Source organism: Nyctereutes procyonoides, unplaced genomic scaffold (assembly GCF_905146905.1).
Source record: "Nyctereutes procyonoides isolate TBG_1078 unplaced genomic scaffold, NYPRO_anot_genome, whole genome shotgun sequence".
NCBI classification, from domain to species: Eukaryota; Metazoa; Chordata; class Mammalia; order Carnivora; family Canidae; genus Nyctereutes; species Nyctereutes procyonoides.
The window spans coordinates 30,697,105-30,716,723 of record NW_026575047.1 but is presented as its reverse complement, the minus strand read 5'-3'; the positions used below and the strand labels follow the sequence as shown (position 1 = coordinate 30,716,723).

General features: G+C 40.9%; 1 protein-coding gene across 3 annotated transcripts in view; it reads right to left on the bottom strand.

Moving 5' to 3' along the window:
• Window positions 1–19,619, bottom strand: part of GRK4 (G protein-coupled receptor kinase 4) — a 99,643-nt gene that overhangs the window by 23,003 nt on the left and 57,021 nt on the right. For all 3 annotated transcript variants that reach the window (XM_055326026.1, XM_055326027.1, XM_055326028.1), the window contains 2 exons: window positions 18,393–18,533; window positions 13,081–13,271 (listed from right to left, as the gene is read on the bottom strand). In XM_055326026.1, the coding sequence (XP_055182001.1) occupies window positions 13,081–13,271; window positions 18,393–18,533 (332 nt within the window). The remainder of the gene's footprint in view (window positions 1–13,080; window positions 13,272–18,392; window positions 18,534–19,619) is intronic.

Sequence of the window (19,619 nt, the reverse complement as noted above, 5' to 3'; positions counted from 1 at the left end):
GCTCAGTTGTTGAGCGTCTGCCTTGGGCTTAGGGCATGATTCTGGGATCGAGTCCCTCATCTGACTGCATGAAGCCTGCTTCTCCCTCTGCCGTGTCTCTCTCTCTGTGCATCTCTCATGAATAAATAAAATGTTTTTTAAAATCTGCCATTCTTTTTTTAAATTTTTACTTTAAATTAGCTTCCATGTTTTGAAAACAATAGAAACGAGATTATCCTTTGAGTACTTACTGTGAATGGTAAGCATATCTCCATTTTCTTTGCATGCTACCTTTCTAGCCTCTACGTTGTAAGTTTCCTGAGGACAAGGACTTCAAAATCCAATTTGCTCCCCAGAGTGTGCATCTAGCACGCAACTAAGAAGTGTGTATACATCTGGGACTTGATGTATATTTCTGGAATGACTGAATGGTCTTTCCTGCTACTGAAAACTCTAATGTGATAGTAATAATCTGTACTGCCTAATGGCCTGTATCGGCCAATTCACTACTGAAAAAGTATAGGTCTGAAATGTTTCCTTCCCACCAGGAGTCTGTACACCAACTGCCTTCTCCTCACAGTGGATCATATCATCTACTTGTCAACCCACATAGAGATCCAATATATAGCTAAACATCTATTTCCCTTAATAATTTCCAACTATAGCATTCTAAACAGGTGGAAATTTCATCCTGTTTAATTAAGGAAGAGTCAACTTTCTAGAGAAATGTAACAAAACAGTAAAAGTACCACGTTAAGACTCAGGTTTTCTCTCCTGCTACAGGAAAGAGTGAAATACAAAGCACAGAGCACAACATCTGCACTGGTACCCATCACCCACCAGGAAGGTGACAAGAGCCATCTGTCATCTGTAAATAGACATAATCCTTCAGAAGACTGTCGGCAGGATACCATGATAATGTGTGCCAGAGTGCTCTGAAAATGCCGTGTGCTCTACAAAGAAATGCTGTTAGTATATATTTTGACTATATCCAGAAATAATTTTTGTTATTCATATCATAATGAGTGGTTTTCTTTAAATACAGAGATACATGGAAACAAAGTAAAATGGCATGTACCATAAGTTTAGTTTGTTCATCATTATAAAATTAAACCCTAGAAATCATCCTGATTGAACAACTACTTTTAGTGTTGTGAAAATTAATAAAAGGAAACTTTGTTTACAATAGAGTCTGCAGGCAGGCAGGGGGAGCTCCAGGCTCTACCACTCCCGGTCATCTGCAGACTCAACAGGAGATGCACCAGCACCTGGATGTTACCTTAGCTCCCACTTTACCATCCCAACAGTAGGAAGGAAGGTTTCCTCCTCCCCCAGCAACAGTCCAGCCAACGAGAGACAGGTACAGCCCAGCCAATGAGACACTGCCACAGCCCAGTTGCTACACTTCCTGCTCCCAGTTTACCCCCAATAGACTTTTGTATTTTTGTACTTCCAGCAGCCCTCCCAACCTCCCTACCTCTGTAAAAGAGCCTCCCCTTCTTTGTTCTACAGACTCACCTGTGGTTTCACTTTATTTTGCTTGTCCCAGATTGCAATTCTCTGCTATTCCAGAATAAACCTATTTTTGCTGGGAAAATAATGGGCAGTTTTAAAGTTAACAGTTGTGAACATTTGACAACTGCACGTGTGGGCTCAGCTCAGGATAAACTCAGGACCTCAATGGTCTCCAGGAACACACTATTTGCAGAAAACCAGAACCATAATGCATTACCCTGAACACTTCTACTCCTGAAACAACAGATTATATCCTTCCTCCTCTGAGAGAGCAAGAGGCAAGGAGCTTCTGTTTTAAATAATTATATATCTTAAGAAAACGAAAGCTCTTCCCAGAGGATGGCCTAATCACTTTAAAGCATACAAACCCAGATCACTGCATAGTGTCCCTCTTTCATGGCTGACCCCTGACGCACGTGAGTATAGTGCAGGGTGTCCAGATCCACTCAGAACTGCTGAAAGACACCACAATGATCAAATATAATGCCAGATAACTCCCAGCCTGAACAGTGAGAGAGTCCATGTAGCACTACTTTCAGGACAAGTACCTTATCTTCCAGAATTTAACAAAACCACAATCAGCCTGGATTTTGCAATCCCTGTAGTGTGAGCCCTGACATGTGGTCTCTTTTCTGTAATGCCACTGTCTGACTCAAGCTCTGCTGGCTGAGTGTCCACTTCAAAGATGTCTCTTTCAGTAGAAACACTGCAGACACCTGGCTGGAGAAAGACCCAGCCCCACCCCCACTCTAGGCTCCTCTGTTTTAGAGACTTGGTTTATTTAAATAACAGACCATTTGGGTGGCTTGTTTTTTCTCTTTCCAGTGCTTTAATTTTTTTCTTCTTCTTCCAGTGCTTTAAATTCCCATTCTTATGTTTTAAATTCACTGATAAAGAGTGAGACTGTGGGAGTCTAGGCACCCAACCTTGACCCCAATAAATGCAGGACCCCAGACTCACATGCTCACATGTTCCCTCTCCCCACCCCTGCAGACCTCTCTGTGTGGTCCCTGGTATTGCATGGAATTGCCAGGACTTATAAGTAATAACCTTTTCCTCTTTCAAAGATTCTTGTTGGCTATTGCTGAGGCATCTTGCAGTTATAATAAGAATCTCAAGGGCTGGTCCAGCCACAGAACTGGTCATTGATGGGCTGAGGCCAGCACAGAACAGTACATTTGTTGGTAAAAGAGTATACAATAAAGCTGTAACTGCAGAGAAATGTTTTGAGAAGATTCTGGATCACAAATCAAGACAAAGCAAAAGTGATTTAATGATTAAGGTAAGCAACAAAATTCAACTCTCATTCTGAGAACTGGCCTTGTGACCTAAAGAATCTACACAAAACAAAAATGTAAAACAAAATCAAACTTAAGAAGAAGTAACTGTAGATCTTTTTATTCACGAAATATCTGAACTTGGTATCAGCTAAAAATTGCAACCTCCACATTCTTAAATACAAAACAACTACAATGATAGGCCTGACCTTCTAGTATGCAAACTAGAGATTTTGCCTCGGACAGTGACACAAGAGGACACTTGATAGGAGGGAAGGGACAGATGTGGCCTCTGTGATCATTCTCAAATTGTCTTTTCTCTGTATTCATTGTATATAAATGTAAACAGCATTTATCAGGCTGGTTTTTAATTACTCATTTCTAGTCTGCTTCAATTCAAGGTTTTGTATGTCTATCCAAAATTTCTCTCTTGTGACGTACCAACAGAAGCAGCAGGATTCTAGATGGGGAAAAAATGAACAAACATGCATCTACTGTCTTTATTCACAGGTGACATGATTTTATACGTAGAAAATCCTAAGAAATTCACAACAAAACTTCTTCTTCTTTTTTTTAAGATTTTATTTATTCATAGAGACAGACAGAGAGAGGCAGAAGCAGAGACAGAGAGAGGCAGAAGCAGGCTCCATGCAGGGAGCCTGACGTGGGACTCAATCCAGGGTCTCCAGGATCACTGCCCGGGGCTGCAGGCGGCGCTAACCCGCTGCGCCACCGGGGGCTGCCCCACAACAAAACTTCTAAAGCTAATAAAAGAGTTGAGGAAGGATACAAGATCAATGTACAGAAATCAAATGTATTTCTACACACTAGCAATGAACAGTCCAAAAATGAAATTATAAAACAATTGCAGGGGCACCTGGGTAGCTCAGTTGGTTAAGTATCTGACTTTTCATTTTGGTTTAGGTCATTATCTCAGAGTCGTGAGATCAAGCCCTGTGTTGGGCTCCACACTCAGTGCTTAATATTCTTTCTCCCTCTGTCCCTCCTCTCTCTCTCTCTCTAAAAAAAAAAAAAAAAAAAAAAAAAGGAAACAGCTGCATTTGAAATAGCATTTAAAACAACAAGTTCAGGGGCATCTGAGTGGCTCAGTGGTTGAGCATCTGTCTTCAGCCCAGATCATGATCCTGGGGTCCTGGTATTGAGTCCCACATCATACTCCCCACAGGGAGCCTGCTTCTCCCTCTGCCTATGTCTCTGCCTATCTCATGAATAAATAAATAAAATCTTTTTTAAAAATCCAATAAATTCAGGAATACATTTAACAGCAAAAAAAATGTACAAGATGTACATACTGAAAAGTATAAAATATTCCTGAGAAAAATTTAAGAATATCTAAGTGAGTGGAAAGACAACCTGTGTTCACAGGTCAGAAGATCCAGTAATGTTCAAATGTCCATAATCCCCAAATTGAACTACAGATTCAATGTAACCCTAAGCAGCAACTTTTCTCCCAGAAATTGGCAAGCTGATCCTAACATTCATATGGAAATGCCAAGGACCCAGAATAGCCAAAATAATCTCAAAAAAGAACAAAGTTAGAGGCCTATACTTCCCAAGTTCAAAGCTTACCACAAAGTTACAGTAATTAAGACAGTATGGCACTGACAGAAGACAGACACACAGACCAACAGAATAGAATTCAGAGTCCAGAAATAAACCTGCCCTCTCATAGTCAAGCAGTTTTAGAAAAAAGTGCCAAGGCAATTCACTGGGGGAAATGATAATATTTTCAACAAATGATTCTGGGCTGGAGTCTCTTCACCCACCCACACTGTACTAACAACTTAACTCAAAATGGGTCATAAACCTAAAGATAAGACTTAAAACCATAAAATTCTTAGAAAAAACACGGGACAAAATCCTCACAATGAGGGTTAGACAATGGTTTCTTAGAGAAACACCAAAAGTGTAATCAACAACAAAACCCTGATAAATTGGACCTCACTAATGTTAAAAAGTTTTGCAATTCAAAAGACACTATTAAGAACATTAAAAGATTAGCCACAGACTGGAAGAAAGTATTTGCAAATTTTACATCTAGTAAAGGACAAGTATCCAGAATATAAAAAATGTTTGCCATCTAAAATAATAATAATAATAATAATAATAATAATAATAATATTTGTTTGCCATCAAATAACCCAAATTGAAAATGAGCACAATATTTAAATAAACATTTAACCAAAGAATATATAAGGATGGTCAATAAGTGTATGAAAAGATACTCAATAGCATCAGTCACCAGGAAAATGCAAATCAAACTTACCAAGAGAAAAAACAAAATACATAAAAACCCACTATGAGATATCACTTCACTGCTACTGGGGTGCGCTAGTATTAAACAATGAGATACTAATAAGTTTGGGGACAATGTGAGTGATTGGAGCCCTAGAAGGAATGTTAAATGGTGCAGCCACTTTGGAAGAGAGTTTGCAATTGTTTTAAAAAAGTAAACATAAATTTTCCATGCGATCAAGAAATTCCACTTGTTGGTATCTACCCAAGAGAACTAAAAATCTATGTCCAAACAAAGCTGTGTACACAAATGTCCATAGCAGTGTGATCCGTAATAGCCAAAAAGTGGAACTGATCCAAAGAGTTGAGTGAGAAAAAAAAAGAGTTGAGCGAGGCAAAAAGGATAAATAAAATGTGGCCCATCCATACAATGGAATATTATTCTACCATAAAAAAGAACCAGGTACTGATAAGGGATGAGCCTCAAAAACATTATGCTAGTGGACAGAAGTCAGATGCAAAAGGTCAGATGATGGTTCTATTTGTATGTCATGTGCAGAAAGGTCCATCTACAGAGAAATGATGCTCCATTTCCCCAGTATGTGCACCTCTTCAACAGTGAGTGCACCCAAGATGACATGCCCAGGGTCAGGAGGGAGGGTAAAGGCTGACCTTTCTGGAACATAACACATGACGTCACTCAGAAACAGTCAATGCGAGCATCTCCAGCCCCTCACCCATTTATCATCTGTCTTAGATGGTCTTATATTGTTTCTATAACTGCTAGAAAGTGCAATGAAATTGATAATTTTTTTTCTTAAAATTGTGAAAGGATTCACCCACACTAGTTAATTGACACATCCACCACCCCGCATTTTTTTGTGTGTGAGAACATTTAAATCTTGGTCCCTTAGCAAATTTTAATTATACAATATGGTGTTATCAGCTATATGTTAATGTTTTACATTAGATCCAAAGTCTATTTTTCTTATGGCTGAAGGTTTGTGCTGTCTTGCCAACCTCTTCCTACTCCCCCGGCCCCCTGCCCTCAGTGACCACTTTTCTATTCTTTCCATGAGTTTGACTTTAAAAAAAAAAACAAAAACACTCCACGTGTTAATGATACCACACAGTATTTGTCTGTGTCTTAGCTTACTTAGCGTGATGCTCTCAAGGTCCATTGCGTTGTCACAAATAGCAGGATTTCCTTCATTCTCAAATAATAATTCCATTGTGTATGTATATACCACATTTTCTTTATCCATCCACCCACTGATGGACACTTAGGTTGTTTCTATATGTTGGCTATTATGAATAATGCTGCAGTGAACACAGAAATGCAAACATCTCTTTGACATACTACAGATATTATTTAGAATACACCCAGAAGTGGGATTGCTAGGTTATAGCATGGTTCTATTTTTAATTTTTTGAGGAATCTCTTTACTGATTTCCATAGTGGCAAAATTGAAAACATTTTAAAAAGCTAGCTTTTTGCCATATTCACCTGCATACAGAATGTTATTATGCAAAAATAATTCTTGTAATTTAAAAGACACTACACTGCCCAAACAATAGAAAGCAGAATCCACCCTCCCCAGAGAGGCTGAAGAACACAATGAAGGCTGTTCTCCACATCCAGCTGCTGCTAGGACAGGACTTCCCTGAGGCTTCAGGCTGGTCTTGGGAAATGTTTTTACATGAAAAGAAAATATAACTTGCCCTTGAACAACATGGGTTTGAACTGCTTAGGTCTCCTTACACATGCCGTAGATGTACGTTCTCTTCCTTATGATTTTCTTACTAACATTTCCTATTCTCTAGCTTGCTTTCCTATAGGAATATAATGTGGAATACATATAACACAAAAAATATATGTTCCTCAACTGTTTACATCATTAGTAAGCCTTCCAGTCAACAGTAGACTATTGGTAGGCAAGTTTTAGGGGAGTCAAAAAGTTACATGCTAATTTTCAACTGGGTCAATGCTCCAACCTCCATGCTGTACAAGGATCAACCACACAGAGACTCGAGTGTTATTTAATAAGGAATTGGTTATTCCCGCATATTAATATTCAGATGGTGTTAGGGTACTCATGGGGGTCTGTCCCTAGATATAAGCATTTTAGTTCATCTGATTGTATAGAAATGATGTTCCTCAGTTAATTTTTGAAGGACATTTAAAACCCCAAAGGCAACAGTCCCCTTAGACTTCTGCAAAATGAACAGGCAGCACGTCATGAAATACTTTGGGAGAGTATGCACCTGGACTTAAAATGCACACACACACAAGTATCTTTATTTATTGCTGTGTTTTATTTTTTATTTTTTTAAAAGATTTATTTATTTATTTATGATAGACATAGAGAGAGAGAGAGAGAGAGGCAGAGACACAAGAGGAGGGAGAAGCAGGCTCCACGCAGGGAGCCCGATGTGGGACTCGATCCCAGGTCTCCAGGATCACACTCCAGGTTGCAGGCGGTGCTAAACCACTGCGCTACTGGGGCTGCCCTATTGCTGTGTTTTAATTGAACAGTTGACCTCTTAGGTAAAGAAATGGTTGCATGCTGAAAACTATATCAAGATCCTCTCTATATGTATCCTTTCTTTTACTTGCTTTTTCTCATTGAACAATTTAGACAAAGCCATGTTACAAGTAGACACATGTAAAGGTAGGATGCAAACCAAACACCAGGGATCCCTGGGTGGCTCAGCGCTTTAGCGCCTGCCTTTGGCCCAGGGCACAATCCTGGAGTCCCGGGATCAAGTCCCACGTCGGGCTCCCAGCATGGAGCCTGCTTCTCCCTCCTCCTGTGTCTTTGCCTTTCTCTCTCTCTATGTCTATCATAAATAAATAAATAAACCTTTAAAAAAAACAAAAACAAAAACCAAACACCCACACCTCTCACATAGTCAGACACTGCCTCCCTGCCTGCCTACCCCATCAGCACTGTGCCAGGACTGTCCTGAGGCTGGCACTCCTTTTGTGTTGTGCTGTTATGTAGTTTAAGGCATTTTATCTGAACAAACAGCAGAGGACAGTAGACAAAAAAAAGACAAAATATACCAGAAAAATCCTTTCTGGAATAAAAGGGCCTCTAGGATGCTATGGCATTTTAGCAACTTTTTAACCTTTTATCCAAATAAATAACAGATGCAAAAGGGCACAGCCTAGGGCCTGGCAGACAAGAGAAAGCCAACATGTTTGCTCCTTCCTTCCTCCTCTCTTTATGACCACAATGGTTTGCATGGACTCCTCTGCCCATTTCCTCCAGAATGTGAACACAGCACACATCTCCCCAGAAAGAATGATCCCTCCTCCCTCTGCTCAGATCTTAGCCGTCGAGCCAAGCTGCCATGTGAGTCCAACTACTCCCAAAAGCCTTTTCTGACCAGGTCTGGGCCCAATTTAAATCACTTATGCTAGAAAGAATTCCATTGCCCATGAGGTCTAACTGTTTGTCTGTGCTACAACATCATCCTGGTGCTTCCAAGAGATGGCCACACGTGAAGGCTTGGCACTCTCAAGGCAGCCCCACAGACCAGGGTGAGGGAGCCCCCAAGCTCTCATTCTGACTAACATGTGGTACCCTAAGAATAGCTTAAAGTCCAACTGAGTGCCTCCTCCTCTTTGACCTTAGACTGCTGAAATAGTAAAGCATTTTTATTTGTACCATCCCTCTGCAAAAATGAAGGTCATCTTTCTGGCACCTGGTCTGACAAAGATTGTCAAGAGGCAACCTCTGACAAGAAAGAAGTTTGAAGAGTGAAAGTGGTGCTTTACAAGTTCCTGGGGGGGGGGGGGGACCTGTAAAGTTATTGGTCATTCATTCAACAAACAGTGGGCACCTTCTTAAGGTGGGTGTTGTAGACACTTAGTGCTGGCTAACCCATGCCTTTCACTTGCTCTGTCTGAGGGCAAATGGAGGCCTGAGATGAAAGGTTGGGAGAAATGAAAATCTTCTAATAAATCCAGTAATACAGGTGTACCTCAGAGGTACTGGGGTTTGGTCCCAGATCAGCACAATAAAAGGAGCCAAATGAATTTTTTGGTTTCCCAGTGCATGTAAAAGTTATGTTTACACTATACTGTGGCCTATTAAGTGTTCAATAGCATTATGTCCAAACAAACAATGAATACCTTAATTAAAAAATGCTTTATTGCTGACCATCATTTAAGCTTTCAAAAGTTTTAATCCTTTTGCTGATGGAGGTTCTTACCTCAATGTTGATGGCTGCTAACAATCAGGGTGGGGGTGCTGAAGACTGCGGTGTCTGTGGCAGTTTCTTAAAATAAGAGAATAAATTTGCCAAACTGATTGACTCTTCCTTTCCCAAATGATTCCTCTGTAGCATGTGATGTTGTCTGATAGCATTTTACCCACAGTGGAACGTCTCTCAAAATTGGAGTCAGTGCTCTCAAATCCGGCTACTTTGTCAACCAAGTTTATTCAATATTCTCAATCCTTGTTGTCATTTCAACAATCTTCACAGCCTCATCACCAGAAGTAGACTCCATCTCAAGAAGCCACCTTCTTGGCTCCTCCATAAGAAGCACTTCCTCATCCATTCAAGTGTTATCCTGAGATGGCAGCATTTCTGTCACCCCTCCAGGCCCCACTTCTAGTTCTCCTGCTGTTCCCAACAAATCTGCAGTGGCTTCCTCCATGAGCACTGGAACCCACTTCTTCCACACTCCTGTTAGTATTGATATTGATCTATAGGAACATTTTCTTAGCAGCATCTAGAATGGTGAATCTTTCCAGAAGATTCTCAATGTACTTTGTGCCCAGATCTAGCAGAGGAATCACCATCTACAACCTTCTGAAATGTATCTCTCTCTTTTTTTTTTTAAGATTTTATTTATTTGAGAGAGTGAGCAAGAGGTGAGAGAGCACAAGCTGGGGGAGGGGCAAAGGGAGAGCAAGAAGCAGACTCCTTGCTCAACAGGGAGCCCTGTGCAGGACTCGATCCCAGGACCCCAGGATCATGACCTGAGGAGAAGGCAGATGCCTAACTGACTGAGCCACCCAGGCACCCCTGAAATGTATCTTTTAAATAATAAGACTCGAAAGTCAAAACGACTCCTTGCTCTGCGGGCTGCAGTATGGGCATTGTGTTAGCAGGCGTGAAAACACTAATCTACCTGTACATCATCAGAGCTCTTGGGTGACCAGGTACAATGTCAGGGAGCAGTAATATTTCAAAAGGAATCTTTTTTTCTGCGCAGTAGGTTTCAACAGTGGACATAGGATATTTGGTAAACCATGTTGTAAACACATATGCTGTGGTCCAGGCTGTGTTGTTCCATTTGTAGAGCACAGGCTGAGGAGAGGGAGCCTAATTCTTAAGGGCCCTAAGAATCTCCAGGATAGTAAATGAGCACTGGCTTCAACTTAAAGTCACCAGCTGCATTAGCCCCTAACAAGGGAGTCAGCCTATCCCTCGACCTTTGCAACCTGGCTCTGAGGACTCCTCTCTAGCTAGGAAGTGCTACTAGATGGCATCTTCTCCCTAAATAAGGCTTTTGTGTCTACACTGAGAATCTATTGTGCTGGAACCACCTTCATGAGTGATCCTAGCTGGATCTTCTGCGGGACTCGCAGCTTCTCCATCAGCACTTGCTGCTTCACCTGGCACTTCTTTCCTTAAGCCTCAGGAACCCACCTCTGCTAGCTTCAGACTTTTCTTCTGCAGCTTCCTCACCTCCCTCAGCCTTCGTGGAACTGAAGAGAGTCAGGGCCTTGCTCTGGATTAGGCTTTGGCTTAAGGGAGCATTGGGGCTGGTTCGATCTTCTATCCAGACCACTAAAATTTCCCCCCTATCAGCAATTGGCCATTTTACTTTCTTATGGTTCATGTGTTAGCAGGAGTAGCGCTCTTAACTTCCTTCAAGAACTTTTCCTTGGCATTTGCAACTTGGCTGTTTGGCACAAGACGCCTTTCTGCATATCGCAGCTTTAAACATCCCTTCTTCACTAAGCTTAATCATTTCTAGCTTTTGATTTCAAGTGAGGCATGTATGACTCTTCCTTTCACTTGAATACTTAGAGGCCATTACACGGTTATTAATTGGCCTAATTTCCATACTGTTGTGTCTCAGGGACTAGGGAGGCTGAGAAGGAGAGAGTGGGGAAGAGATGGCCAGTGGAATAATCAGAACACACACAACATGACAACATGTATTGATTAAATATCAATGAGTGTGGCTCATGATGCTCCAAAACAAGTATGATAGTAATATGAAAAATCACTGATAATAATGAAAAGATCAAGTATAATAATGAAAATATTTGAAACATTGCAGTAATTACCAAAATGTGACAAAGACACGAAGTGAGCAAATGCTATTGGAAAAATAGCACTGATAGGACTTGCTCAATACAGGGTTGTCACTAACCTTCAATTTGTAAAAAAGATATTTGTGAAGCACAATAATGGAAAGAGCAATAAAATGAGGTGTGCCTGCACATCTTCCCACCAGAAACAAGCAGAGGGGGCTTATTTCTACTTAACTGTAATAACCTATAAGGCCCTCCAGAGTAAAAGAGGAAATCAAAGCTCCTACAGGCTTGTTCCTTGCTTCAGGGCCACCAGTCACTCCCTGTGATATGGTGACAAGGTATTCTCCATTCAGACAATGGCCTGTCTATGTAGGAATGGCTCCCAAGGCGCCAATCCACCCTTTGCTCAGCAACTCAAGGTGGGCTGCATCAGCCCCATGGCTAAGCCTGGTATCTGGCCCTTGAGAGGTATTAACATGGCTCTGGGAAATGTAAGACAAAGCCAAGAGTCCATCAGAATAGGGATCCGATAAAAGCCTTTTGAGAAGCTTACAGCTAGCATGACCAGCCCTCCATTGGGACAACACAGGTGCTGGGAGGAAGCCCAAGGGGAGCTATGCCCATGTTATCAGGGGCAGGGGCCTTATGGAAAGGGGACACTGCCATGCTAACTCTGGACAATGAGCTGCGTTTTCTCAGAATGAAGAGGGGCTGCCATGAAGAAAGTCATCTGACAAGTGGACCACACGTGCAAAGGTATAAAGGTGTGAGGATGCTTGAGAAGTTCTGGGACCTGCAAATACATGCACATTACAAAATGGGCAAAGAGTCCCTACTTGTGGTACAGCAGGACCCTAGGATAGAGAAGTCAGTGGGGAGCAGCATCACACCAGGTCAGGAGAGCTAGCCCCACAGGGCTCCAAGCTAGGGATAATATGACAGGATCGGGTCCATACTACAGGAAGGTCTGTTACTGGTCTCTCAGGCCAGGAACTGGAGCAAGAATGGCATCAGCAAGAACATCCAAGTGTCTGCCTGCCAGGCAACCTATGGAAGACACGAACTAAGCCAATGGCCCAAAAGGCTTATGTGGGAAACATTCAGGAGTGATTTGGTGACGAACTGGATGGGGAAGATGAAGGCAGGGGATACACAGAACCCTTGGAAATTTAGAGGGAAAAGCAAGGTGAGAAAAGCCTGTAGGGAATGGTCCATGCATGGAGGTGACTGTCTGCAAAGAGGTGAAGGGATGGAGTGGTTGAGAAAGGTGTCAGAGCCCAGGAGCTCCACAACTGCAGGATGGGTGGAGGGATTGCTTTCTCTAAAATTAAATATTTGATCATACTAATTCAATTCTATTAAATTAAATGTAATTTTCTTTACTGAATTCTAAGATGCAAAATATTAAAATAAGTATTATTAATTTGAGACATTTAATTGTTGCACTATTTTGTTGGAACAGAGTCCACAGTCCTAAATAGAACTATTTTGCAAATGGGCTCTTTTCGTGCTTCCATGAGTAACACCGCCTATATTTAACAAATAAAACCAGCCTACTAGAGATCAAAGAGAACTAAAAAGAAAACCAAGGTCCACCACTGACTGACCACATTCCCAACAGTGTGAGTGCCCAGACCCTATAAATTGCCACCAAGGGGCTCCACAGCAATCCACTACCCAGGCTCCTGAGTGGCCAGAGGGAGCCCAGTGGGAGCCTAAGGCTCAAGATGAGCAGGCTGCCAGGCCCCAGGAGTTCATGCTATTCTTACCTGTACACAATTCTTTCCTTCTGCAAGTCCTCCAAGCCACAGCATAGCTCAGCAGCATAGAAAATAGCTCTCTGCTCATCAAATCCAGGGTTTCCCAGGTTGTGGATGTGAAACTTCAAGTCCCCTCCATTCATAATGGTTAGCACCAAGCACAAGGAATCTTTGGTTTCATAAGTGTAGGACAAACTAACCTAAAGACAACAGCATCATAAAATAAACCTGCTCATTCATTGGTGATTTACTCTATATGTTAATGTTATTCAAATAAGCCATGTTATATTTATAATTAGAACACTCAAATACTACATGTTTCAGGGAAATGCATACCATGCATCTGGTGCTTCTTGGACGTTTACCTATCAGAGACCTTACAGCAGTTCTGTACTGAGAGGAGAGAACTTTCTATGGCTAAGTGGGTAGGTAGCAAAACTTCACAAAGACACGTGGGATCATAATTCATCAAAGCTACGCTCTAATCCTTGAGCAGTGATATTCCATATTTCTAGAACACCCATATTTAGCATAGAAGTTAAAGATACCCTTCCACAGTGTAAGAGGGGTCTTGCTGCTGTACACCCTTCCAACATTTTGTGTTGCCAGTGAATGCTGCTGAAGCATAGTTGTCTCTTATTGCAGTTTTAATGTGTGGCTTTAATGTGCATTTCTTTGTATACAAATACAGAAGACAATTCTTATACTTTTTCATATATTTATCCATTTGGAATCACTTGTGTGAAGTACCTGTCCAAGTTTTTTGCCTGCTTTTCTCTTGGTTTGTAGGTCAGTTTATACATATACACACACTCTGCTGGGATTTTGATTGGGATCGCATTTAATTCATTTAATCTATATACCAATTTAGGAGAACCAACATCATCATACATTGAGTCTTCTAACCCATAAACATAGTATCCCTCCATTTATTTGGTCTTCTTTAATTTCTTGTAATAGTATTTTGACTCTCAGTGTAGAAATCTTGTACATTTTCATTAAATTTTTGCCTAGGTTATGATGTTTCTTGATGCTACTATAAATGGTTTCAATTAAAATTTTTTATTTTCTAACTATTTGTAGCTGGTATTGTATCTAATAACTTGGCTAGATGCACAATAAACTACATAGAAAGTGTGGGACTTTCCACACACATAATCATGTTGTGGGCCAGCCAGAGTGGGCAGCGGGAAGGAGGAGAGGATAAGTGTGATACAGGTACCGATCAGGACCCACTGATCAACTGTAAGCAGAGAGGGAAAAAAACAATCAAGGATGAAGGAAAATTCGAAGAGTAAACCAAAACCTTCCTTGATACACATAAAATGAAAATATAACTTTCCAAAATCTATGGAATGCAGCAAAAGCAGCTCTAAGAGAGAAGTTCATAGAGACACAGTTTCTACCCCAAGAAACAAGAAAAATCCCCCCAAAATAATCTCCCTTTATAGCTAAAAGAACTAGAAAAAGAATAAAGCCCAAAGTTAGTAGAAGGAAGGAAATAATAAGGATCAGAGTAGAAATAAATGAAATAGAAATTTAAAAAACAATAGAAAAGATCAATGAAACTAAAACCTGGTTCTTGAAAAAAATAAATAAAATCATTAAACTTCTAGCCAGACTCATCAATAATAAACAAATATATAAATTTTTTAAAAATCAGAAATTAAAGAGAAGTTCCAAGTGACACCACAGAAATACAAAGAATCATAGGAGATCAGTATGAACAATTACACACCAACATATTGGACAACCTAGAAGAAATAAGTTACTAGAAATCAAACCTTCAAGACTGAATCACACAAAAATGGAAAATATGAACAGACCAATTACAAGTAATGAAATTGAAGCAGTAATTTTAAAACTCCTGAGAAACAAAAGCCTAGGGGTACCTGGGTATCTCAGTTGGTTAAGCCCTTTGGCTCAGGTCATGATCCCAGGATCTGGAGATCAAGCCCCAAGTCAGGCTCCCTGCTCAGCGTGGAGCCTGCTTCTCCTCCTTCTGCCCTCCCTCAACTTGTGTTCTCTCTCTCTGTCAAATTAATTAATTAAATCTTTAACAAGAAACAAAGAGGGATCCCTGGGTGGCGCAGCGGTTTGGCGCCTGCCTTTGGCCCAGGGCGCGATCCTGGAGACCCGGGATCGAATCCCACATCAGGCTCCCGGTGCATGGAGCCTGCTTCTCCCTCTGCCTGTGTCTCTGCCTCTCTCTCTCTGTGACTATCGTAAATAAATAAAAATTAAAAAAAAAAAAAAACAAGAAACAAAGAAACAAAAACCCAGGACCACATGGCTTCACAAGTGAATTCTACCAAACATTTTTTTTAAGATTTTATTTATTCATTCATGAGAGACACAGAAAGAAGGAAGCAGAGACTTAGGCAGAGGCAGAAACAGGCTCCATGCAAATAGCCCAATGTGGGACTCGATCCCGGAACTCCAGAATCACGCCCTGAGCTGAAGGCAGTTGCTCAACTGCTGAGCCATCCAGGCGTCCCTCTACCAAACATTTAAAGAAGGATTAGTATCCATCCTTCTCAAAATTTCCAAAAAATTGGAAGAGGAAAGAAAGCTTCCAAATTCATTTCACAAAGCCAGAATCCCCCAGATACTGAAACCAGATAAAAACACTACAAAAAAAGAAGAGTATAAGAAAACATCCCTGATGAACATAGATATAAAAATCCTCAACAAAACATTACTGAATCCAATTTAACAATATATGAAAAAGATCATACACCACGATCAAGTGGAATTTATTCCAGGGATGCAAGGATGGTTCAATATCCACAAATACATCAACATGATGCATCACATTAACAAAATGAAGAATAAAAATCATATGATCATCTCAACAGATGCAGAAAAAACATATGACAAAATTCAATATCTATCTATGATTAAAAACTCTCAATAACGTGGGAATAGAAGGAACATATCTTAACATAATAAAGGTCATATTGACAAACCCATAGCTAACATCCTCAATGGTTAAAAGCTGAAAGATTTTCAATACTTAACATAGTATTTAAGGTCCTAGCCACAGCAATTAGGTAAGAAAAAGAAATAAAAGGCATCTAAATTGGAAAGAAATAAGTAAAACTGTTTGAAGATGACATGATATTATATGTAGAAAACCCTAAAGATTCCACCAAAGATCTGTGAGAACTAATTAATAATTTCAGCAAAGTTATAAGGTACAAAATTAACATACAAACAGGTTGCACTTCTATACACTAATAATAAGATATCAGAAATAGAAATTAAGAAAACAATCCCAGGGGCACCAGGGTGACTCAGTTGGTTAAGCATGTGACTCTCGGTTTTGGCTCAAGTCATGATCTTATGAGTCACGGGATCAAGGCAAATCAAAACCACCAGGAGATATCACTTCACACCTGTCAGAATGGCTAGCATCAAAAAGATAAGAAATAACAAGTGTTGGTGAGGATGTGTAGGAAAAGGAACCCTTGTGCACTATAGGTGGGAATGCAAACTGATAGGCCACTGTGGAAGACAGTATGGAGGGTCCTCAAAAAATTAAAAATAGAAATATCATATGGTCCAGCAATTGTACCTCTAGGTATTTATCTGAAGAAAATGAAAACACCAATCCAAAGAGATATCTGCCCTCCTATGTTCACTGCCACCTTATTTTCAACATCCAAGATATAGATATATGAATGAATATAGAAGATGTGGTCCATATATACAATGGAATATTACACAGCCATAAAAAGGATGAAGTCTCACCACTTGCAGCAACATGGACAGACTTATACCAAGTGAAATAAGTCAGTCAGGGAAAGACAGACAAATACCACATGGTTTTACACATATGTGGAATCTTAAAAACAAACTAACATACAAAACAGAAACAAGACTCAGATGTGGAGAACAAACTATTGATTATCAGGGTAGGGAAGGGTTAGGGAGTCAGAAAAGAAGTGGAAGGGATTAAGAGGTACAAACTTTGGGGCGCCTGGCTGGCTCATTTGGAAGAGCATGTGACTCAATCTCAGGGTCATGAGCTCAAGCCCCATGTTAGGAGTAGAGATTACTTAAATAAATAAATAAACTTAAAAAAAAGAGGTACAAACTTTTAGTTATAAAACAAATAAGTCAAAGAGATGTAATGTACAACATAGGGAATATAGTCAATAATATTGTAGTAACAGCATGGTAATAGATTATCTAGACTTTTCACGGGGATCATTTCATAATGCATAAAAATATGGAATCCCTATGATGTACACTTGAAACTAATAGGATATTGTTATGTCAGTATATTTCAATTAGAAAAAAAAGGATGAAGGAAAATATTTCTTGGTTCCTTGGGAGAGGTCAAGAATTTAGGAACCAAAATATTTCACTTAAGTAGTATAAACCATAGGTACTATTTATGATCCTTTCATAAAGCTAGATTGTGGATTTCTGCATTTCGGGGTAGTTATGCAAACAAATTTAAAACAATTCCAAGATGAGCCAATTTTATTAAGGGTTTCCTGTAGTGTATGAGGAGAGAGATATCATACACCGAGATAAATGTAGGAGATGGCTGTGAATGCCACTGTTTGCAAAGTTCATCCCCTAGCACAAAGCAGAGAACCTCAATACTGAAACAGAAATAACTTGGAGGAAGTAAATCTAACACTGCAAAGTCTTTCCTATGTTATCTTTCCCTTTCCTCCTTCACGCAGACCCTCCTGTTGCTACAGATGCTCCAGGAGATACTAATGCAGTGGAGAGAAGCTAGGTTTGGCAATAAATACCGCAGCACCTCACGGTGCACCTCATAGCACATGGCCTGACAGGACCCTGGGGTTTACCCCAGCCCCACTTGTCCAACCCTTGCCTGACACAGTGAAGGGGGATTTGAAGCTTCATACAATTGAGGTATGCCAACCAAGGGCCAGCAGTACATTTTCCAGGTGTCAGACCAAGGCCTCAGAGATGGGAGGACTCGGGGCAGTGCTTTCAAGCACAGGAAGCAGTAGCTCCACGCCCCAAGATAAGCACTGGCTGTCAAGGAAGGGTCCTGGCCTGGTAAAAGCATGCTGCTGGGTGTAAGGAGGAGCCCATTAGACCAGGCACTGGTGGGCAGGATCCCCAGTGCTTTAGGTGTATGTTTAATAAGAGGTAGATAAGGAAGAAGAGGCTGCCAGCAGGACGAGGCTGTCCTGTGCCGGCCCCTGTCCCCACTGCCAGCACAGGCAGCACTGCCCACACCTCCAGCCAGCAGGTGGGCCCAGCAGCAGGTGTGTCAAGGAAAGAGATCCTCACCATGCCATCCACAATGAGGACTAAACCAAGATACTCACTACAAATCTGCTATGCACTTTTTCTAGCATTCTCTTTTCATTAAGAGCCATGGCTTCACCTTTCCTCTTCTTTATTCTTTTTTTCTCTAGCTTTTTACAGGCATACATCCTTCCTGTAGCTCGCACTTGACAGGCACAAACCTGGTTTTAAAAAAGGGAAAAAAAGGTTTCTACAACAATATACCTGCCACCTCTTAGGCCACCACCACCACCAGCCACAACCAAACCCCATTTCTTCCACAGTCATGCCTGCTGGTAAACAGCAGTGACGGGCTATGCTGAGCCCAGACCATGTCGCTTGTGGCACCCTAGAATGCCAACACCACTCTTCCTCTGCACCTAAGGCAGTGGACACACTCAGGCAGACAGCAAGCCACACTCTGCAAGCCTGACCCCTGTGGATACATAATATTTTATAATCTCCTGTGTTCATCTTAGAGTGTGACTGTTTTCTCAGTATTAAATTTTCTCCCAATATATGACTACTCCAAAGTTTATTTAATCATTTTCCTACCATTAAGTCTCTATACATAAATCTTGGCATATCTCTTCACCATTAACTTAATTTATTTTAAGTGGAATTGCCAAGTCAAAGAAAGAGAAGGGAAAACAGGTAAGGGTGCCAGACACTGCACTCTCAGCTGGATGGGAATACTCATTGGCTGCTCACCACAACCCCAGGAAGCAGGGACCATCTCCCTCTTGTGATGAGAATGAAGTAGTGAGCCCAAGGTCACACAGCTGGAATCAAGCCCAGCTCTTACAGATGTGCTTCCTCCATAGCGCTGCGCTGCCTTAGGATCCTACACATCTATTCTGGGGGACTTAAAGCATAACTGAAAGCGCTGTAGTTGACAAAATAAGACCAAAATGTTTGTCCTGGAAGAGGTGTTAGCATTTGCAAAAGTAAATCCACTGTTGGAATTTGGACTTGAGCACTGAGGCTGTGTGCATGAGGGCTATGGGGCTCCCTCTGACAGGGGTGCACAAGACAAATGGACTATTCACTCTCCTCGCAGAAGCGATATAATAAATAGCACATCCAGAACAGGTCTGTGAAAAACCAGAATGTTTTTTCTTGGAAACACAAGTAAATGTGTTAAAAAAAAATCTATATATATAAATATACTAAACCTTTCACAACAGTTAAAATGTGCTAACATGTTACTACTGAGTCCATTTCTAAAACTCACACATGGCTACAACTAGAACTACATTCTTTTGTAA